Raw genomic sequence first — 23,756 nt, 5'->3', positions numbered from 1 at the left:
AGGATGCAGAATAATTGCAGTCATGTAATTGAAATCTTTGAGCATCTTTGAACTATGTTAATATTCATGAAGATAATTCTTCTTTTTTATGTTAAGCAGATACTGATGATACCTGTTAAAGTGCCCTCACACATAAACCACGACCTTACTGCGACCTGAAAACTAGTAAAATAGCATTTTTCTTTCGAAAATCGTTGGTTTTCTTTCAAATTTCTCTCGCAGACGGTCCGGGGCTCTGCAGTCTTGTGTTCAGTACGTTTTCTCTATGTCCTCAATACGACCCTTCTACGTCCATGGCGTTTCCACTGCGACTGTATTGCATCCCCAAGGCGACCCCACGGCGATCAACGGCGACCCAGCTGCGACTGTGCTATGTTCTCTGCGTCCTTACGGCGACTCTACGACGACTATTGCGTTTGTCCGGCGACTGTCCTGCGACTGTACGACGACCCTACTACGTTCTTGCTACGTCTATAAAAACAATACTTTTTACCAGTAAATTTCATTCTGAGTCTGACCTTCAACGAGTGAAGACGTATATTTAATTAGTATTAAGTTAAATCATCCATATTATTCCAAAGATGAGAGGCGGGCGAGGCAAAAGAGCGAGGGTCTCTAAAGTGCTACAAGTTGACCCAGTCGCCGCTTCAGATATGCAGTTTGGTAGTGGTTCACAGTGTGTAGAAATCGCGGCTTCATCCACTGGCGGAGACGCATACAAACAGTCTTCTAGTGGTCCACATACGGTTTCCTTAGTACGAGTGTACTACGTCTATTGCGTTCTTATTGCGTCCTTACTACGATGCTGCTGCGACTATGGCGACTCCACTGCGATCCCGCGGCGACCTAACCAGGACTCAGCAAGAACGCAGAGTTTCTGCGACTGTTTTGTGCATGTTCAAAATAGTCGCCGACGGTCTGCGACCTTGTGCGTCCTTGGGTTCCTCGCTACGACCTCGCTGCGTCCCTGCTGCGTCCATGGCGACTGTGCTGCGTCCTGGGTCGTAGCAAGGTCGCAGTAAGGTCGCAGTAAGGACGCAGTAAGGTCGCGAGGTATGTGTGAGGGCAGTATTAATTACAATATATTTAGATGATTCATATGCAATAATAATTTTTAGGAAGTGGTTTTTAATGTCAAAACTGGCTCTGAATTGGTATAATTGACTACATAATGAATCATATATTTTTGAGGGAATTTAATAAATACATTTTTCACCACCATAATGATCTGTAGAATGTTAGATCCTTATCAAACTAAAATATTGATTTTACTCAGTTATTTTCTTTTTTATACATGCATTTTCATTGACTTTATGAATTAATTTCCAAGCTGATAATCATATCAGAGAACTACAAAAATACAAGTTTTAAAAGCATTTTTGAAGCCTCCTCAAAACAAGTCCTGCATTGCTAAGTTTCAAAAGCACATCTTAAGTATACATTTTGTATCAAAATAACTTTCAAACAAACAGTCAAAGTCTGAGAAGTAGCAAATAAGTCTCTAGTACAAAATACTATCAAAATGAAGCACTTAAAAAGCCCTGGTGCTTCAACTGAAGCACACTTTCACAAATTCAGAAGCTCATTAGAAGCTGGATGGGGCTTCAGATGAAGTACAGCTGCAGTTGAAGCAAGTACACTTGAAGTCCCTAGTACTTCATCTGAAGCGCAGGTGCTAGTTATAAAAGTTCTATTGAAGTCCAAAAAAAGCATATTAAAAGTAGGGGACTCTTGTGAAGTGGGGGGCTGCTTTTGTGGCTGGGAAAAGACCTCTATTAAAACAAAAGACTTCTATTGAAACAAAAGATTTTTGTAACATAAAATCTGACCCAGATCTAACCAAGATGTAAGCCAGGATGTAACATCATGAAGCAGAACAAACAAATATGTTCCGTTACAATCATAATATAATAAACAAAGGCTAATTCAACAAAAACCCTGTGTATTAAAATATGTTTGTAAAAAAAAACACCCATGCTTGAGGAATATGAAAAAAAAAAGATAAGATGTATACTTAGTAAAACACTGGCATTTATCTCAAATAAACATACAAAACACTTATGATTTATCTCTAATCAAATTTTTAAAAAATAATTTCATCATGATTTAAATCAAACAAGCAATCTGACTGATATAAATGCATACAAAAAACTAGGTTGAAAATAAATGCAGCTGCTCAGGCATTTTGTTTGCATCTGCACAAAATGCAGCTCAATCTTTGATGAAGGGAAAATTTTATCTTAAGATAGCAACTGAGCTTCCATAACTCATGACAGCATGACTTTTTCAGAAAAAAATTATTAGGCACAACACAACTGATATACTGGTTCCCAACTTTAGAACATTTCTCTCACTGGAACCAAACATACACAATAATTTAAGTGCTTGACACAAAACTTGATACTTTGATTCCAAACTGGGAACCAATCTGATGTTTTATGTGCTTGATACCTAAAGTGATAAATTGGTTCCTGACTTAATGACATTTTCCCTCACTCTGGGAACCAACTCATCATTTAAAGTGCTCTCTAGAATACCTAATGTGTTACACTGGTTCCAAACTAAAGGACATTTCCCTCACTGGAAACCAACTCAAATGTTTTTTAATGCTCCATATCAAATGTGATACAACTTCAATACATTTGCCACACTTGGAACCAAAATAATGTTTTAAGTGCCCTCTAGCTTTGTTTAATACCTGACACTTAAAGTGTTACATTGGTTCCCAGCTTCATGGCCTTTACCTCACTGGGAACCAACTTATTGTTTTAAGTATTCAATGCCAAGAGTGATTTCATTGGTTCCCAGCTTGACATTTACCTCACTGGGAACCAACTCACTGTAATACCAACACTGATTCATTGGTTCCCAGTTTCAGGACATTTACCTCACTGGGAATCAACCGATCAACTAATTGTTTTAAGTGCTCACCAGCATAGATTCACTTACTCTCTATCAGTGCTGAATGAAATGGCAGATAAATACCATATCTGCCGTCATAAACAAGAATCAGAGTGTCTAGTGTGTTTTATGAGAACAACAGAAACAGTAGGCAATTATTACAAAGGTCATATGTTAATAGTTCCAGCATTCACATGAAATTAAGCTCAATTTTCACAAATTAGTTTCATCTAGCAAATATTTATAGCTATAGTGTAGAGGATAGATTATGACAAAAACAAACTGGTATTAACTAGATAATTCATAGTAGATGCCAGATTTTAAATATTTTCTTTTTTACAATTACTTGTAGCTTTGTACAAAAAAGCCCAATTGATAAATCATTAAAATAAGAGTAAAGTTTGCTTGAATATATATTTTAAACATTTCTGGTGACAATATACTTCTGGATATAATATAAATTACTTAAAGTTCTTAAATTTATTCAAAACTAAATTGTTCGTATTAGTTTGTAATAGGTTTAACACCTGCTTTAATTCAAACATATAAATATGTTCACCATGTCATGAAAAAAAAAATCTTAAAGATAATACTACCCTTAAGTCCACTTCCTAAACTATTTAGTACTGGTCTTGGGGTTCTTAAACTTTTTTCCGAGTTCTGTCTCCAATCTCAGGATTTAGGATTTTCATTGGTCGGTGTACATTCTGTGACAGTTTCAAACCAATGGTATACCTGAGATTTGAGTTTGAGATTGGAAAATTCCTTTATAACCTTGGACGAGAAAACTCAAGAGGACATAAACCCATAATGCCTGTGTTGAAAAGTTCGAGTAATGAGTGTAGAACTTGCTCAAGGAAAGAACAATTAGTTTAAAAGTATTTTCAACAAATTCAAAATACTCCACAATACCATTTTTGACAGAGAGAAAAATTTCTTAAATATTCATTTTCAGCAGTATTTTAAATGGATCATAATTCAAACATTCAGGCTGACAAAAGAAAATTGATGTCACAAATTTATATGCAGCGTTATAATTCTGAATGAAGACAATGTTAATACAGTGATATAAGAGTACACAGAATTCTGGCACGCGTGTAGAATGATACACTCATCTCCTCGTAAATCAATCATGTAAGAATTGCAAGTTGCACCTCTCCGTCATAAACATACCGAAAACCAGCACGCTTTCCATTTCAAACCGCAATTTCATCAATTCACATCCAATAAAGTAATAACAAAAAAAGTACTGTTTTTGTTTATCAAGCAATTCAATTTACATTGCTGCAATTTGTCTTGGCATGCATTGCAGACGTTACTGTATTTTCTCCGCAGCAGATGCAAAAAGCAGACGATAAAATGTGTCAAATTGGAATGATTGCTGTATTACAATGGAACACCTCAATTACATTAAACATCATGGGAATCATTACATTATGTATTCAATGATAACAAATTTGCTTTCCTTGTACAAGAATAGAAGTAATATTCATCTAAAATAACATATTCCATTTTACACATATTAAATAGTTTTTCTGGTTCAGTTTTAAATCATACCATCATTATAAAAGATCAAATGGACCATCCAAACTTAAGCTCAAGCTAGGGGGTATGTGAGGGATGTTGAACTTTTTCATTATCCCTCATGGACAGACAATTAAACCAAGTCTTCAATTTTCATATAATTTTGTTGTGATTATAATGCTTCCAAGAGATCACCCTTTTTCCAGACTTTTTTATGCTAACTTAAAGGTAGGTCCTGAATACCCCTCTGTTCATTATTTCAGGCACAATCCGGCACCTTAATAAATAAACACACAAAAAAAAACCCAGCAACAATGTACTTTCCCTATTCCCTATAAACTAGAAAGCTCCATCGTAAATCAATGTTTCCTTAGGGGATTCAAACATACTCCTCTGCAAGACAAAGTGATTCAAGTTTTATAAAAAATAAAAAGCTTCAACTGGCCTCCACATTCAAAGAAATTACATCTTAGCTTAATCAAGATTTTTATCAAGATTTCAAAAATATATACATATCCAAGTATGTTGTAAAGACTAATTTCAAATAAAGATAAGGGATAACTTGTATTTTTTTAGGGTCTGTGCCCATCTAATCAGCTTTCGAGGAATAGCAATAAGCAACTTCTTTACAAATGATCAACTTCTAATCCCACATAATTTCTAAAATTAGCAAAGAGAGACAAATGACCATAAGACAACAATGTCACGAGAAAATCGCCTTGCCCCAAGATTGAATGAGCGACCCCTGGATTACAAATGTGATGCTCTCACAAGCAAATGTATGATGATTACAAAGAATTCTAGACATAAAGATTCTTAAGACATTTTCATATGTTTTTGACAATAACCTCTTAAATTCTGTTTTCAGGCTTTACCACTTACTCAGCAATAGTTAAAGGGAGAAAACACTGTCACATAATACAGCATTTTAATCGAGATAAGCTCATAGCAGTTGTCTCCCTTATAATTAAACTAATATTCACGTACCTTGAAAAGCCAGTGCTTTGATTTTCCAGATGTTGTCGAAAGTGGCTAATTGGATCAATTTAGCGATGACTTCTTCATCTTTTATAGCTATATTACCACATGTTATACAAACTTCAGACCTAATGGCTACGTACTCATCTTCAAAACACTTCAGAAATGCTGGCAGTAATTTTGCTGTCATGATACCTGAAAAATTAACGTGTCACATTTTCATAGCGAAGAAGTCTGAAGTAAAAAGCTTTCATAGATTCTAAGAAAATGGACACTGAGGAAAAGGTAAACTGAATATCAAATTGTTAAGATATTTCAAAAAATTGGAACTCAAGTGCACATTATATCTCCAACATGTTATATACCGGACAATACCTGTATATACCAACAATGTTATGTAATAGACAATCAGAAATTTGATACATACCAAGCTGTCCAACTTTACTGAGAGCTTCAAGCTTAATTCTCTCATCGCCTTCCAATATTCTATTTCTAAGATCATCGTGCACATCACGCCCATGTCCGGTCTTTCCAAGACACTGGGCAGCAGCTCTCCTCACCTCTGAATGCCAGTCATTCCACATGAGATCTGTTAATTTATTGGTAATATCCTGAAACATAACATTTGAGGGATTAGAGAATTAAACATTTTTAGCACTATCTCCTTGAACCCCACAAATCCTTGAGCCCAACAAAAAAGTTCTGTTTCAAATCTCCAACTCCCAAAAACGAGGGTAGGTACATGTAGGAAAGATTTTTTTTTTATATAATTGATATTAAACATCATACACTAGTATAATAATTATATCATAAAAAAGATTATGAAAAAACAGAATGGCAAATAAAAAAAAGTATTTAAAGGATTAAAATGTGATGTTCCTAATAATATTTTACACTGAATACATTCTGAAACATCAAATATTCAGGAAAATGCAATGAATGAAAATGTTAAAACTGCCGTCTGTTGCATAGTCTACACTGTTTGCTGTTTAGGAAGTTTTTATTTTGAAATTCTCCCTACAGCGATGAGTAGTTTCATCCGGACTGAATGATGGAATAATTTAACTGTGGTACGGGTTAAAGCAAGTCTAATTAAACAATAGGTTATACTAGTAAATGGTCAATGTTTATAGCTACCCATATATATTTGACATGACTAAAAAGTCTTTGAAACATAATTATCATTTCCTTTATTTTTCCAATGAAAGATTAGAATTGCAGTAGAAGAGCTATTTACTCTGATCACTTTATTTCTTAGCCTGCTGGCAGTAAATGAATTTACCAATGTGACTTGTGCAGACTGATCCCAATCTGCACTGTTAGTTATTTAGTACATATTCTGAAATTTTCCCTAAAAATGATGAATGGTCTTGTCCAATAAGAAAGATGGACAAGTCCATCTAAGATATTTAAGGTAGTAAGGATTAAATACTCACCCTATTTATGTCTCCTCTAAGAGTTGGCAGTATTTTACAGGCTATAATTTTGTGTCTCCAGCTACTACTATTTAGTTGCTCGGCAACCATAGAATGAACAAGGCTCTGAAATACATACAAGTTTTTCTTAAAACATTGAAAATATGTTGAGAGAGAGTTTCCAAAAAAAAAGCTTTTTAAGTTTCTTCTCAATCCGTAAAATTTATTTTATGTACGGTACTTTATTATGTAAATGAAAATATTACACATAAATATTGATTAAACTAAATAATGATGACACAGAGGTTTTAAAATTTAAGGTTTATTGACTTTTTCTTTGATCTTTATGTGGCATTGTTCAACATATACCTGCAAAAATATGCTTGTAAATGGATGGTTTTGATTAAGAATATGGACGGAATGCAGCACATAAAACATTGGATGTTGGCATGTTCAAACGCATTGAATAAATGTACATATGTACATAATTATATAGAAAATTGTATGCAACGAGAAAATATATCTCTAATTTTTTGTTTCTTGTTAGTAAACAAATCTGGAAATATATGGACTCTAAATGCTAAAAAACATGTGCTAAGAAGGTGCCAAATGCAATGTTGTAAAATAATATTTTGTGTTTTTTTGTATATGTACATAATTATGGTGGTATATGCCACATAGTGACATTGTTATGAGTAAGTGAAAGTGTGTTGTTCAAACCAAAGTTTCCTCAGTTTACTTTGTCCTTAAATCTTTATATGGCATTGATAATGGAATATAAACCTACCACCATGGTGAAACATAATTAGCTTTCCTTAAAATACAAGACAGAAAATCACTTACAGACGTGATGCTCAGAATTCCGAGCATACTGATTCCTCGTTCATGTTTTATTGTATCCTCTGTCGTCATGACCTGACGTAATATCTCCCCAACAACGTCAGAGTCGCAGACGCCATAATGAGCAAGGCACTGCGCCGCTGCCCATCTGTCTACCGGATTATCACTCTGCATTGCCGAATAAAGTATTTCTTCAGCCGGTTTAGAGGGCCGGTTCAGAGAATATAATGTAATGGCCGCAGCAGTTTTCACCTTTTCCACAGGGTCTTCAAGAAGACACTCAAGGGCCACAAAGAGTTTCTCTGGTAAATTATCTTTTTCATCACTTTTATCCAAATAGTCAAGTTGAATACCATGATCTGGAGAAGAGAAATAGTTTTATAAGAAATAGAAGTACACTGTTTACTGCCATTATTTTTCTATGTACTTAGACAAATTTTGCACAATGTTCACCAAATAAAGCTATCATTTCCCAATGCCAATTGTCTTAAAACTGATATAAAAAAAATTATTTCGAAAACACAACAAAATTATGAAATTAAAACATTTTTATACTGCTTTAAAGATGTAATTTAGGCAATGGTATATATTATACAAATATTACAATGCTCAACAGTGTTACACCCGTTTCCCTCCTCCCCAACCCCCCTACACACACACACAAAGAAACTGCATACAGCTATTATACAAATTCTTCCCTTTTTATTCCTTAGATACACATTCATGTCCTGAAACAATTTCAGAACATAACAGTAAGGAAGAAATTAGGTAAGGGTCCAGTATGGCACTAACTTACAAAATATATCACTAAATAAAAATCTAATTATCTAATAATTATCTTCATAATAATCTCCCCTCATTTTTTTGTTTGGTTTGAAATCTTTCAAAATGTCAGCAGCTTATAAGGGAATAAGTCAGCTCTTTTGGTAGAGGAAGATTTCAGGGCACCCCATGGTGCATTATTAGTCCAGGCTTGAACAGACATGAGAATAGAGCCACAGACCTCCTGAGTAAGCTAGTTGAATAGCTTCTTCACTGAAAAACTTCAAAGTCCTTGATGGGATTTGAATTCACAAAAGTGAGAGGAGAGGCAAGCAGTTCAAAGTCTGTAGCCATAGATACCCTAACCATGATCATCTCAGTGCAGCAATGGGTAAACTACTATCAAATTTGAATAGCTGCAACTCTTATCAAATTTCAACAACTGGGATAAGGTGACCACATAATATTTTTTTAATTGAGGCACTGGGAACATTTTAGATTTAAGTACATTAGAATCACAGAAGTTATGATACAGACCTTCTGGTGGTTTATAGTCCGAAGCCTTGGCACAGGTGGCTATGGCCTTGAGTCGAACATGTGACTGGATATCTGCCATGTCGTTAATCAGGTCATCCGGTGTACTGTCCACAAACTGACCAGTTAAATGCCATTTTGTTCTCCATTCATCAACTTAAAAAATCAAAATTATATAAATGAACTATGTATTTACTAGTATATAATTATCATATTACTGAATCACTGGAAATTTTACACATGTATTTAAATATTAATTCACTTTTAGGAATCAAACTTATACACATGATTCTAAATATCAAATTTACTTGACACAATAATTTCTAAATTATAATCAATTAACTTTACAAATTATTTCTAACAATTTACTTGACAATAATTTCTAAATATCAATTTACTTGACAAATTAAAACATTATACACATTATGCTATACATTTCAAAATCATTTTGCATTTCCTACAAATTTAGTACAATTCAAAAGTAAAACAAGTTGTGACATTTATCATAATCGACAAATTGAAAAACCTAACAATTAGATTTCAAAAATGTATTTTGTTGAACTGGGTTTAAATGGAGTATTATTTATATGTATTTTTTATTCATTTTGTAGATTATTCATCCTCTTATACTGTAATAAAACAATGTTTAACCTTTAACCTGCAGGATTCCAAAAGTAGGGTTGTCATGTTTATCAGTTTTAACGGGTACGGTCGGCTTTTAGCTAAAAACGGTTAGAAAATTCAATAACCGGTACCGGAGGTTAGTATTTGACTAAGGGGCAGAAAAGTTTTAAATTGATTCTTATTATTACCTTAGTTTTTTTATGACAAGATATGACATTTTTTTGTATTTGAGTTATACTCAACAATGTATTTTTTTTCGGATCTGATTGAATACGGTACATTTACCATAGCGAAAATAGTTACTCCATATTCAGATATGTATTGTTATCATTTTGAGTACAACAAAATATGACCAAAATGGCATATCTTGTTACAAAGAAACAAATTTAAAGTTGAAAATCTAAGGACTTTATGAGTATGGCCGGTTAAACGTTTAACACGGTTATTAGGTCACTGTTAAAACGATTAGCATTTTTTCTAACCGTGACACCCCTAACCAAAAGTGAGCAAGCCTTGAACAAAATTGGAGTCAGGCCAGCCTGAACTTCCATACAGTCTGACCGGAGGCTTTATACAGTTGGTTGTTCATTTTGTTTTATTTTTTGTATTTTGATATTGAATTCCCTTAAACTTCAAATGGACTGTTCCATAATCATAATCAAAGGAGGGAGAATTGATTATACAAATTTAGCAGGTTAAGGGTTTAAGAACAACAAAGCTCTGTTACACAACAAAACATGCAGTCTTGTAAACAATTGACAAACATCCATGTCTGTAAAAATAAACTCTTTGACAAGAAAAAAAATAGAAATAAATACAAAAACAACTTGTATATAAATTGGATTTTACATATTAAACAAATTAAAGCAAAGTCATGCAAAATCATATTTCGTTTTCTCACTAAAGTTGTTTCCTTCATTCACTTATCAAAATAAAATTCTAACACCGCTATAAGCTTGCATCTGTCTCAGATAAGCATAGAATAATTATTTAAATGTCCTTAAATCTCAAAAATTTATTTGTATTCAAATGATAATATTTACAAAATATCTTGTTTTTTTTGTTTTTCCCTAATGTAGCTTTTTATTATTTGATATTCTTATGGGAAAAAAAACGTAAAAGGTTTAAATGTCTTCCTTTTAAGGCTTTTTTCCCTTTCTTTTACATCTCTTGGGTTACATGTTTATTTTATAGTACAATTACTGAACGTCAAAGAAGGTACTCTGGTAATAAAAGTGAAAATGTCACAATAAAGTTAGAAATAACTTAAATATATATGATCAATTAGCATAGAGAAAACACAATAGTCACTGTGTTGTAGTGGTTAGCATATCGGACCGGCAATCCGGAGACCTGTGGTTTGAGTCCCGACTGCGGCATGCCGATTTTTTGTGTGATTTTTCTCTGTATATTATGTAACCCCTATCCAGCTGGCGGCAATTGATTCTCACCATGTGCCGTCTGATCGCGGTGCATTTTCAAGTCAGTTAATATATTTCAAATTTTTCCCCTAAAATTGCTGATTTTATATTTTCTCAAGAATAAAATACAAGATCATTTTAGATTATTCAGGGTGGTGTGGATTAATTTGAAACTGTCAATGATAAGGAATCTTAAAAGCAACTGCTGATAAAAAAATTAAAAAAAACAAAACAAACAACATTTCTTCCAGTACACCAAATCAATGAAACTAACAGGATCTCAACATCTATAACTCCTCAAAAATAAACTGAGCTCTGTTTAAAAAAAAGCTGAGAAAAAAAAAATGCTCGTCGCAACTGTGCAATAAAATAAAAGCAACCAAAATATCTAACATTTTTCTCTGTTTAAATATACTGTATGTAATACAACACAATATCTCTGCTTGATTTACACACTTATATATTTGGAGTCATAGATTTTCTCCATTCGTTTCTTATCCTGCAACTTTTTTAATAATTCTTCTGGGTTGTACTCCTTTAAACTACTTCCTCTGTCGGAGAAATTAAGTTGTTGCGCTGCACTTGCTGCATGAAAGTTAACAATCATTAAATTGAAACAAATGTTACAAAGCTAACATTCATTTTCCAAGATTTATCTGAAGCCATATTCTCCTGATTAAGATTTTATTATAATATGACCTTGAACTTTGACCTTTAGTCAGAAATAATTCAAGCATCACAAAAATGTACATTCACGTTGTTTACATATTCTTATGGAGAGAGTAAAATGGAGTAAAATTTAAATTACCTCAAGAATTATAAATATAGAATACAACCTTATTTAACAAAAATTTTGGTCCTAATTTCCAAACATGCAAAATCTGCATTTTAAAAAATAACAAATGTAGTTATATCAGTTAAGGGTACATTAGTTCAAAAACCAAACAAATTGTTACCTTACAGCAGTAACGGTTTAACTCCTTTTAAATTATATAAGGAGTTAACCTGTTACTGCACTAAGATGACGGTATATTCTATGAAATACATATAGCCCAATACCTTTATACACTTTAAGGTAATATTTGTGTTAAGTTAATAACAAAATTCTAATTAATTATTTTTCGGTCCACTTCCTGGACAAACCAGTACTGGTCTCATGAGACCTTTTAGGGCTTAAACCCACTACAACTTGGTTAAGAGGCAAATACTTAAACCGCTAGGCAAATTAACCCAAACCCTTGACCTGCTGAAAGTGTTTGGCTCTTGACGTCTGCATAGAGCCAGCTCAGCCTGCACTTTAGAGCAGTTGACCAAGCTCTATACAGTGTTCGCTGACCAACTTCATATTTTCATCTTGATATCCCTTTAGATCTAAAAATGGAGACCAGAAAAAGTCCAGTCAAGAAATTCAGCAGGTTAAGGGTTAAATTTAGATGTAAATTATTTAAGCTGCGTCACGACAAAACCAACATAGTGCGTTTGAGACCAGCATGGATCCAGAACAGCCTGCATATCCGGCAGTCTGATCAGGATCCATGCTGTTTGCTTACAAACCCTATAAAAAGTAAAGAAACTGATAGCAAACAGCATGGATCCTGATCAGACTGTGCTGATGCGCAGGCTGGTCTGGATCCATGCTGGTCGCAAACCCATTATGTTGGTTTTGTCATGGCGCGGCTCATTTAAGGCATTGAAAATTGATTACTGACTGATTTGCATGAGCGATGCGTTATTCTTGGCTGTCTTTCTGGTACGAGGATCAGCCGACTTCTCAAAGTCAAACTCGGTGCCAGGTGCCTGTATGCTCAGTAACTCGGCTGTGTCCTAATGAAAGGGTGAACAGTTGGTGAAATATGTTAGGATAATACAAAGGTTAATATATTACTGTCATGGAAAAAAAAGGGTAAAATGATAAAGGCATTCTAAACAGAAAAAAAGAATTCTGTAGAAAAATTTACACAAATTATCAAAACTACACTAAAATGCTGGAAGCCTTCATTCGAAAATTTTTATTTCGTTTATATTTAAGTCATTTTAAATTTCGCTCTTTTAAAGAATGCCTTTTTCATGTGTTACCCATTATTTTACAATTGTACTGCATACAGGAATAAAAATATTTGTGCAATGTTAGATCTAATAACTAGTTATCCTTTTTTTCTTTTTCTTTTTATAACAATTTGTATACATGTACATGAAAATTAAGGGTGAGAGTCCCGGTAAAAGTGATAATGGTAATTGGTGTCTTTGTAACATAGGTTAGCATCTGAAAATTGAAAAACAATGTGCAATAATATTATGCTAGGTTTAAGTGAATGTACTCGAGTGTTATAACAAAGGGAGATAACTAGCATTAACTGACTAGCTCTTATCAACGCTTTGTTCCGTTTCCCGGCTTTCATCGTTCGCGGACTTGGTTCCCTGTGATATTCAGCATCGTACCCGTAAGGTCTAGCATCTGTCTCCGACTAGAGAAACATACCATACACATTAAAATCATATGTCTGATTTGGATAAACTCAGACTATACACATTAAGATTTGTATAATCTCAGGGTACACATTAAAATCATATGTCAAATTTGGATAATCTCAGGGTATACATTTTAAAATCATAGGTCTGATTTGGATAAACTTATAGGGTACAAACATAAAAGTCAGATTTGGATAATCTCAGGGTATACACATTAAAATCATATGTCAGATTTGGATAAACTTATAGGGTACAAACATAAAAGTCAGATTTGGATAAACTCAGGGTATTCACATTAAAATCATGTCAGATTTGGATAAACTTAGGGTATAAACATAAAAGTCAGATTTGGATAAACTCAGGGTATACACATTAAAATCATATGTCAGATTTGGATAAACTGAAGGGTATACACATTAAAATCATATGTCAGATTTACATAATCTCAGGGTATACACATTAAAATCATATGTCAGATTTGGATAAACTCAGGGTATACACATTTAAATCATGTCAGATTTTTATAATCTCAGGGAATACACATTAAAATCATATGTCAGATTTGGATAAACTCAGGGTATACACATTTAAATCATGTCAGATTTTTATAATCTCAGGGAATACACATTAAAATCATATGTCAGATTTGGATAAGCTCAGGGTATACACATTAAAATCATATGTCAGATTTGGATAAACTCAGGGTATACACATTTAAATCATGTCAGATTTTTATAATCTCAGGGAATACACATTAAAATCATATGTCAGATTTGGATAAACTCAGGGTATACACATTAAAATCATATGTCAGATTTGGATAACTTTGGGGTATACAGGCATTCTAAAATCATAGGTCTGATTGGATTAACTTAGGGTATACACATTAAAATAATATGGAAACTAAGGGACAGAATAACTGTTCATGACATAATTCTGCAAAAAAAAACAGATCCATCAATAAGATCAATTCCTTTTTACATTCCGAATCAGAAGTAAATTTTTTGTATTTCTGAGTTATGAATTATGTAATTTAAATTTCGGGCCTGCAATTCACGTCAACTGACCAGATTATGTAACTTTTTTCAATTACTGGGAAAATTTAAAGAAACTGATCTGCAAAGTACTTAATTGCAAAAATGCTTTTCAATTCCCCTGAGCTTATTTTTTTCCCAGTAATATATTCATGTCTGGCATAAAAGAATGCAGTATGTACAACAATGTAAATCAAAATAAATCTCATATTGTACAAGAAAAGCTATCTACATATACTCCATCAATAAAACCTTCATGTAATGTATCTTTGTCAACTGGTCCAATAGGAATTCTCACAAGATGTGTAAATTAAACATATTTCAAGTAAAACTTGCAAGCATTGCATTGTATAATGTCACACAATATAACAGAATCTACATCCATTGCTCTGCACAAAGAAGTTGAACAAAATATCATCTACACTTCAAAGCCAAGTGGTTAAGAGTGATGAACTCCAAGCATTTGTTTATAAACTCTGTGGGTTCAAATCCCTTTTGGCAACTTTGAATTTGTTATTTTTTTTAATTTTTGTTTGAATTATACATCACACCAACACACAATTACTTCAGGCACTAAAAGGTACCACTGAGTAAAACCACAGATGTTCTGTAAGCACAGCTAGATAGCTTCCAATATATAAGAATCTGAATTCCCTAGTGGGATTCAAACCCACAATGGTGAGGGGCAATTAAGTGATTTAAAATACACAATCTTAACAATTTTTGCCACAGACGCCACTTGTTATCTTTACAATTTGCTGAAAAAATTTAAATTCGAAAGAATCTTAGGTGACCATCCTAAAATTTGAACAACAGAAATCAAGTGTATCAACTTACATCTATGGGCTCTGGCAGTTTCTTCCATCGTCTGTGCCCACGATGATGTTTTCTCTGTTTTTTCTTGTTTTTCAACTGTTCTTGTCTTTCTGCCTCTGTAAGCGGGAACCATTGCTCTGGTGGTTGTGGGAAACCAGGCTGTAGTTCCTTCTTGTATTTATTCTGTGTCTCCATTAATATTTTACTTTTATCACCGAATGCATCAAACACCTGCTCTGTTCCTGTGACATACGCAAAAATAAACAAATAGACAATGCTCAAGTAATAAACAATTGAGCCGCGTCACGACAAAACCAACATAATGGGTTTGCGACCAGCATGGATCCGCGCAGTCTGCTGATCAGGATCCATGCTGTTCACTATCAGTTTCTCTACTTGTTATAGGGTTTGTAAGCGAACAGCATGGATCCTGATCAGACTCCGCGGAGACGCAGGCTGGTCTGGATCCATGCTGGTCGCAAACGCACTATGTTGGTTTTGTCGTGACGCAGCTCAATTAGTCTAGTATTTGAAGAGGTTTCTGTGCGCATTAAATGTCCCCTAAAATTTTTTTGCAGCATTTGCTAGAAAAATTTAATGGGTGATGGCCGGAACTAATTGAGTTGTCTGCGAAATCCAAGATGGAAGGGGCTTTTCCCGCACACAGATACTACATACTTTGTGTAGGGTAAAACAAAGCCCATCAGGAATGCTAAATTACTACTCTTGTTTTAAAATGGTCTAGTTTTGTAATTTAAAATAAGCCACCGGTCAAAGGTTGATAGAACACTGACACTAATAGTAATGCTGAGAACATGCAAGATAGGAATAGGTTATTATTAAATAAATAGTTTACTAAAATAAAATAATATCAAACAGTTCTTACCAGTAAGATCTTAGCTGAGATAAGAATAGACCTAATCTTTGTGAGACAATAACAAACCTATCTAATAATTCATAGACCTTTCATAGCCTCTAAAAAACAGACCTATCAATGTCTAGATAATAAGACCAATCCTTAAGCTACTATAATAACAAACCTGTCCTAGCTGAGATTATAACAAACCTTTCTGAACCAGTTTAATAACAGACTGATATAGCTAGCTGAGATAATAACAGATATATCCTAGTCAAGATAATGAGATTTGTCCTAGCTTAGATAATAACAGACACTTTCGAGCTGAGATAATAACAGACACACATAGCTTAGATAACAACAGACACTTTCGAGCTGAGATAATAACAGACACACCTAGCTTAGATAACAACAGACACGTCCGATAACAGACACACCCCTAGCTACAATAATAACAAACATATCCAAGCTGAGATAATATCCTAGCTGAGACAGCAACTGACAAATATATCTACCTATATAATAACAGACCTATAATCCTAGCTGATGAACAGACCTATGGATGAATTTTGTACATACCTGTTAGTTGTTCTTGTTGAAACATATTGTCTGTTTCTAGAATGTAGCTACCAGCCTCTGGGTTCATAAAGTCTCGAAGTGTGGGTGGAGGTGACGGCTTGAAAGTTCTCACTTCAATATTGGCAGCAGTGGTGTTAATAGCTCCTGTTAAATATTTCATCAGAATTCATTTATAAATACATATAATACTTGAACAAAAGACTTCATTTAAAGACTATGATTGACTATTTTCCTTGGCAATTTATTTTCATTATATAGAGGTTTACATTTTCTATATTCTTAGAGTAACCAACAAAATGTTTGGCTTTGTCATTTCAGTAACTGGTCATGCAGCATGTTAAAACTGTGCAAAATATTACCGTATCTATTCTTTTTAAAGCAAAGTTTTATGAAAATTCAACCTTGCAAATAAAAGAGATTGGTTCAAGAGATTCAAGTTAAATACATGTATCTGTATATCCAAATAATAAAAGCATCCATGACACCTTGATTTTCTAATCATTTCACAACATTATGCTTGTCAAACATTAATTTTATAAATGATTATAACAAAAGACCTCTTAAGGAACAGTTGTTTTTCAAATATTGTAATGTATCAGTCAAATGTAACCCCATCCGCTGGGTATAGTGGGGAGTTACTTGAGTGTGGTGGTATGAGCACAGTTTTTACCTTCAAATTGTCCTTAGTGACACTGCTGTGTTAATGAGATGGTTTTGTTTTAGCACCAAATTAACTGGAAATATTTCTAACACACAATGTGTGCATTTCGCAGAGACAGTCTTTGTTAGGCTTGACTATGGATTTGCAAAAATACAAAAGTCAAAGTCAAAATTATTTTCCCTGGAATGGGAGATCCAGGGTTACAAATGACTAGTGCATAATGTTGAAAATCAAACAAAACACACAAAAAAAACCCATAAAAAATAACAAAATTAACAATTAAAAATGAAAAACATATCTCTAATTTACTCAGTCTTAATTTAAGTAGTTAGTGGTTAATAAAGCAGCATTGGCTTAAATTATTGCTTAACAATAGGTGTATAACTAAACTTGTTTAGCTGTTTGACTTATAACAATAATAAACCTCTATATCAACAGACTGAACAGAGTAGAGTTAGGTGATTTTGCATGTAGTCATACCTGCAGTCTGGACAAACTACGCTCAGTGCAAAACTCATCTAACTCCATTTTCTAAAATTTTACAGGAGGATGAAAAACTGTCTATTTTTTTCCTTTACTGCTATCTATTTAACATTCTGTTACTTTTGTATCATGTTAAATGTCTGGTCAAACCTTAAGTTTAAATTTTCATGTTTGCTGATTAAATACTGAAATGTCTGAAAATAATACTAATGGGTCAGATAAATGCATTTCATATAGATACTGACCACTGACAAGTTTGTGTTTTAAGAATAACCAAAAAAATAAAAATAAATAAATAAATAAAAAAATCCCCTCAAGGTTCTGACTAAAGTCAGTCTTTCCGTACATGCAGTCTATTTATGGTACTAAAAATGTTGTCTTATTATATTCTGATATAAGTAACTTTGAAGTACAACTTCCAAAGCATTATATAAAAGCTAGAAAGACATGCATTCCATTCTATATACATGTATTTTGTTTAAAAAAATAAAAATCAGCATAGATGAAGTTTTGTCTGTATCCTTATAACCACTAGGGGATTTAAACAACAGACCTACCCCACCAGTATAAACTTGAAACTGTGCAGTCTGACTTAGACGTCCAGTTTAATATTTCTATATTAGACAGCGACTGAAACTATCCCTGCAGACCAAAATCAGCCAGCATGTCCATCAAATCACAGTCTGCACTGTTTGCTTTCCAGCCAGTGTATATATTTTGAAATTTCTCCTTAAAATGATGAAAGGTTATGTCCGGATTGAAAGATGGACGAGTTCATTAAAAATATTTAGCATGGAAAGGGTTAAACTCCCTAAAACTGACAATGGAATGTTCCGAATTCAAAGAAGGGCAAGTCCATTTTACAAATTTATCAGGATAAGGTTAATTGTAATAAATTCATAATAAAAGCTGACATGCAAAACACTAAATACATCACACTCGATACATGCATTATCTTTAAGCAAACATTTCTAAACAAGTCAAAAGCATAATAAATTAAGCACAGTTTTTCAAGTACAGTTATTCAAACATACACCTTGCTGATGTTTAACCCATAATAATGTTAGCTTTCACTCTTATTATGCAAGATTTATTGCATTAATTAACCTGATAATAAAATCAACAATAAAACTAACCCTTCATCTTAGACACTGAAAGAGACAATAATGTAAATAAACTTAAATGCATTCCTTTTACTTTGTTCTAAAAAAAGTATCCAAGATATGTCTAGAGTAGTAAAGGAAACAAAAACAAAAAACAAGTATTACTTCAAACTAGTAATACAAAATGTATGTAAAACTTATTCAAATATCTATTGATAGATCAAATCATAATTATGTCTATCGTGCAACAATTTGCAAGTTAACCAAAAGACTACAGAGCAATTTTCACTTTCTACTGGCATAATATATGATAGTTTGCCAGAATTTTAAATTCAAGCCCTACAAACAAAAACAAAGAGTGTGTGCTAATTGTAAAAGATTTCAAATTGATGCATTTTCTAAATGAGAGAAATATTTGTGCCAATTAATCAAAAGAACTACATATGAATAAAAGAAATGAAAGATTTGGAAAAATTTTGTAATGATTACACAAGAAGGATAAAAATATTTTGGGAAAAAAAAAGACTTTACAGCATTACCTAATTCCTCTTTTACTTCATGTTTGCGGGCTCGTCTAAGCCCAGCAGGTTGCCTGTAAAATGGGGCCTTATTGTCATCTGAATATGGATCTAAAGAATGGGGCTCATCTTCCTCAAGGTTGTACACTTTTTGCAGCAATCTGAGTAACATTAAAAAATAAATTATTTATGGGAGACACTGCTCTAACAATGCTTTTACACTGAGCTAAAAACCGACCTATATTAGGAAAATTAGAACAAATATAATTTTTGCACATATAACCTTAATCTTACTCACATACACCTCAAACTACAATAAAAGGTTACAAAGATCCATGCTAGGGACCTGTATATCATAATATCTAAGCTATAAATTATTAAATGAAGGCTTTATAATGAAACCAAATAAACCCCACAAAACAATGGAATATACCAAAGAAAAAAACAACAAACAATAATCTGGCAACCTTAGGTTCCACTCCCAACTTAAAAAAACTAATAAGTGGAAACTGCTACAAATGTATATCAGATCTTAAAATTATATGTTTAAAATGTTTAATTATTTTTGCAAACAAAAATTCCACTCTCTAAACTTGGTCAAAATCAAACTATTCATTTGGCTTTCTTTTTGGCCCAATTTTTCTTTGTTAGCTTTACTTCTAAAAATGTTCTTTTATTTTTGCAAATTAAAAATGTTTCAAAATTTTTAGAATTAAGATATTTACGTGGCTTCTTTTTTGGTCCATTTTTTCTTTGGCGTCTTTACTTCTTCTTCTGATTCAGCTTCATTATCACTCATATCTTCCCTGACAAGATCAGTGTGCTCAGGTGTGCCATACCATTTCTTTAACAGGTTTTCCAACTTTTCCCTGAAATGTGCAATGATATATAATAAGTAATTTTTGAAGGCAAAGATATTGCACAAAGTAATATATTGACCAAGTTCAAACCTTTTCCTAGCATATCATTACAAAAGGGAAAACCATAATACCACTCCAGGAACATATTCACAAGTTCATCCAAGAATAAACTATTAGTGGACATAATGTTATCTAAAAGTTGTCTACATTTATACAGCTATAATAGCCTATATCATAGGTATTTTATAACTTTTTTTTAAAAATATACAAACTAAAACTAGTATTTTCATGAGTTACTAATTCTATAGTTAAAAATATATAAAATAAAATTGAATTTAATTAATTTTGATAATTCTAAAAAATATCACTTCAATGAAGCTTTGTTGTGCCGCATGCTTTCTTTGAAACTTATGTGTACTGTAAAATTCCTATTAAACGTCTGTGGGAGAAGGAGGGCTAAACACAGTTTTTTCTAAATCCAAAAATCATTGTAATTATGTTCCGTGTTAAGTTTTTGTAATAATGTTAAAAAGAGTTCAAGGTTTATATGAAACGTTTTTATGTTTACTATAAAATAAAAAGGATTTGAATTAAATTTTGGATTTACTCTTGAGTTCAGCACTGACAGAGTTCATTTCTTCCTTATCAAAAAAAACCTTAGGTATTTCATTGAAATATTACCTATCCTGTGCACCTGCTGGAGTTTTCTCATAAACAATCCAATTGGCTGTGTTAGAACTAATAATAGACATAAGATATGCATCCCAATCATTCCCGCGCTTTTCAGTTTCTTCAGTTACATCTTCCTGAAGAGTGCTAGCTTTTCTTGTAGATTTCATTTCGACTATTGGCTCTTTCTCACTGACTGCAGTTGTCAATGCAGTTTCTGTTTTAACAGTGGCTGATTTTTTCTCAGGTTTAGTTTCTGTTAAGAACACACCTTCTCTTTCTGTGTCATCACCTTCTTCCCTTTCTTCAATCTGTTCTTCTACTCTTTCAAGCATGATTTGCTTTTCTTGTATTCTTTTTTGGATTTCCCTTAATTCCTCACGTTTCAGAGCTTCAAAATGCATTTGTTGAGCTCTCTCTGTAATCTTTCTTCTTAATGGTTTAAGATGAGGCTTTGTTGACTTTGTTAGATTGCATGGCATATGTCTCACATCTACCCCACGTGAATTATGCCTACCAACCGGAATCTTAGCTCTTTGAGGAAGAGAAACAATATCTCCAATATCAAAAGCTTCAGACAAATATTTCTCATCATATGGTAAAGCATGAAAGCATCTCTCTTTCACAACTTCTTCTTCAAAGACTAAATCAAAAGAAACCTTTTTTAAATAATCTTTACTGATAGGATCTGATGGCTCAGATGGATTTCTGAAAACTATTGTCTCTGGAGCGTAGCGGCTACTTTTCTGACCAGGTTTGAGATCAGAATCTTCTGACCCGAGCTGCGGCACCTTTACCCTGGCTGCACAGGGAAAGAGCAGCGGGGTCTTTAATCTCTCTGCAGTCGTCATCTTGAATGATTTTATTGTTCCAGAACAGGAGTTGTGGTATTTAATCTGAAAAAAAGTCAACATATACTTTAAGTTATATCACCCTGAATTGTTAATTATCTACATTAAAGATCAATATTCTGCTAAAACATGACAATAACGAAATGTCAAATGATAAGAGGGCACTTAGCTACCTTTAACAATTTTGAATTTCTGAATCTTGAACAGTGGTTAAGATAATTTCTATCAATCTATCTCTGAGTACTGCCAACGGTAACCCCTCTCATGAGTGTAATATAGGCAGGAAATAGTGCGCGTCGGGTGTGTTAGTGAAAGGTGTGAAAGAAAGTAAAAACCTGAAAATGAACATGATCAGGACAGAGAGACATTGAAAACTTTTAGTCATTGTTAAAATATTTTTATTAGTAAGGGTGAAAGAAAGATTTAAAAGTAAAAACACAACAAGTCAAGTAATACTGTATCTTAACCACAGCCTGTTTGTATTGATCTAGATCAGGCAGGGTGACGATGTTCCTTGGGAGCTGGTTCCAAAGTGTGATGAATTACAGTCAACCCGGCCCCAAGTTAACCCGGCCCCAAGTCAACCCGGCCTCAAAATTGGTCAGTCCGGCCCCACAGTATTTTTATTTGGTCAATGCTGCCCCATTATTGGTCAGTGCGGCCCCAAAATCGGTCATTCCGGCCCCAAAATATATATTTATCAAAGAACACTATTTAAGTCATTTTGTTGTAAGATGGAATAACAAGAGCTGTCGGTAGGACAGCAACGCTCGACTATTCTTAGTGCTTGATAGTAAAAAAATGCTTGATAGAGTTACCTCCTCCTGTTTACAGGTTGAGGTCATGATGGTGAACAAGTGTGCAAAGTTTCAAAGCCATATGTCAATGGACTTTGAAAATATTTGAACTATTACAAAAACTTTAACGTAAATTCTAAGTCGAAAAAGGGGCATAGTTCTGTCAAAATGCTTGATAGAGTTACCTCCTCCTGTTTACAGGTTGGGGTCATGATGGTGAACAAGTGTGCAAAGTTTCAAAGCCATATGTCAATGGACTTTGAAAATATTTGAACTATTACAAAAACTTTAACGTAAATTCTAAGTCAAAAAAGGGGCATAATTCTGTCAAAATGCTTGATAGAGTTACCTCCACCTGTTTCCAGGTTGGGGTCATGATGGTGAACAAGTGTACAAAGTTTCAAAGCCATATGTCAATGGACTTTGAAAATATTTGAACTATTACAAAAACTTTAACGTAAATTCTAAGTCGAAAAAGGGGCATAATTCTGTCAAAATGCTTGATAGAGTTACCTCCTCCTGTTTACAGGTTGGGGTCATGATGTTGAACAAGTGTGCAAAGTTTCAAAGCCATATGTCAATGGACTTTGAAAATATTTGAACTATTACAAAAACTTTAACGTAAATTCTAAGTCGAAAAAGGGGCATAATTCTGTCAAAATGCTTGATAGAGTTACCTCCTCCTGTTTACAGGTTGAGGTCATGATGGTGAACAAGTGTGCAAAGTTTCAAAGCCATATGTCAATGGACTTTGAAAATATTTGAACTATTACAAAAACTTTAACATAAGTGGTTACGCCGACGCCGACGCCGACGCTCGGGTGACTGCAATAGCTCTACTTATTCTTATCGAATAGTCGAGCTAAAAATGATTTATTATTGATTGAAGATTATTAACTATAGAACAATAGTAAAAAAAAACATGAACTGGCATAAAAGTGTCGGTAAATTTAATTGCACCGATTAAGACTTTAATACGCAATAGTGATAATGAATATAATTATATAACATCAACAATTTTATGTACATCAACATTAATTCAGATGTGATAATCAAACAGT

General features: G+C 33.4%; 1 protein-coding gene across 6 annotated transcripts in view; it reads right to left on the bottom strand.

Moving 5' to 3' along the window:
- Positions 1-23,756, bottom strand: part of LOC132749447 (HEAT repeat-containing protein 4-like) — a 44,388-nt gene that overhangs the window by 19,214 nt on the left and 1,418 nt on the right. For 2 of the 6 annotated variants that reach the window (XM_060739196.1, XM_060739227.1), the window contains exons 2-14: positions 21,060-21,943; positions 20,244-20,387; positions 19,540-19,679; positions 19,034-19,048; positions 16,754-16,897; positions 15,340-15,560; positions 12,709-12,823; positions 11,456-11,584; positions 8,958-9,110; positions 7,662-8,017; positions 6,840-6,944; positions 5,831-6,014; positions 5,413-5,598 (exon numbers count right to left, since the gene is read on the bottom strand). In XM_060739196.1, the coding sequence (XP_060595179.1) occupies positions 5,413-5,598; positions 5,831-6,014; positions 6,840-6,944; positions 7,662-8,017; positions 8,958-9,110; positions 11,456-11,584; positions 12,709-12,823; positions 15,340-15,560; positions 16,754-16,897; positions 19,034-19,048; positions 19,540-19,679; positions 20,244-20,387; positions 21,060-21,898 (2,731 nt within the window). In that variant the 5' untranslated portion in view covers positions 21,899-21,943. Of the gene's footprint in view, positions 1-5,412; positions 5,599-5,830; positions 6,015-6,839; positions 6,945-7,661; positions 8,018-8,957; positions 9,111-11,455; positions 11,585-12,708; positions 12,824-13,358; positions 13,465-15,339; positions 15,561-16,753; positions 16,898-19,033; positions 19,049-19,539; positions 19,680-20,243; positions 20,388-21,059; positions 21,944-23,756 lie in introns of all 6 variants that reach the window. The other 4 variants (XM_060739219.1, XM_060739210.1, XM_060739203.1 and 1 more) reach the window with 4 other exon arrangements.

The sequence above is a fragment of the Ruditapes philippinarum genome, unplaced genomic scaffold (assembly GCF_026571515.1).
Source record: "Ruditapes philippinarum isolate M1 unplaced genomic scaffold, ASM2657151v2 ctg1508_1_1_1_1, whole genome shotgun sequence".
NCBI classification, from domain to species: Eukaryota; Metazoa; Mollusca; class Bivalvia; order Venerida; family Veneridae; genus Ruditapes; species Ruditapes philippinarum.
This window is presented reverse-complemented; position numbering and strand designations above follow the sequence as displayed.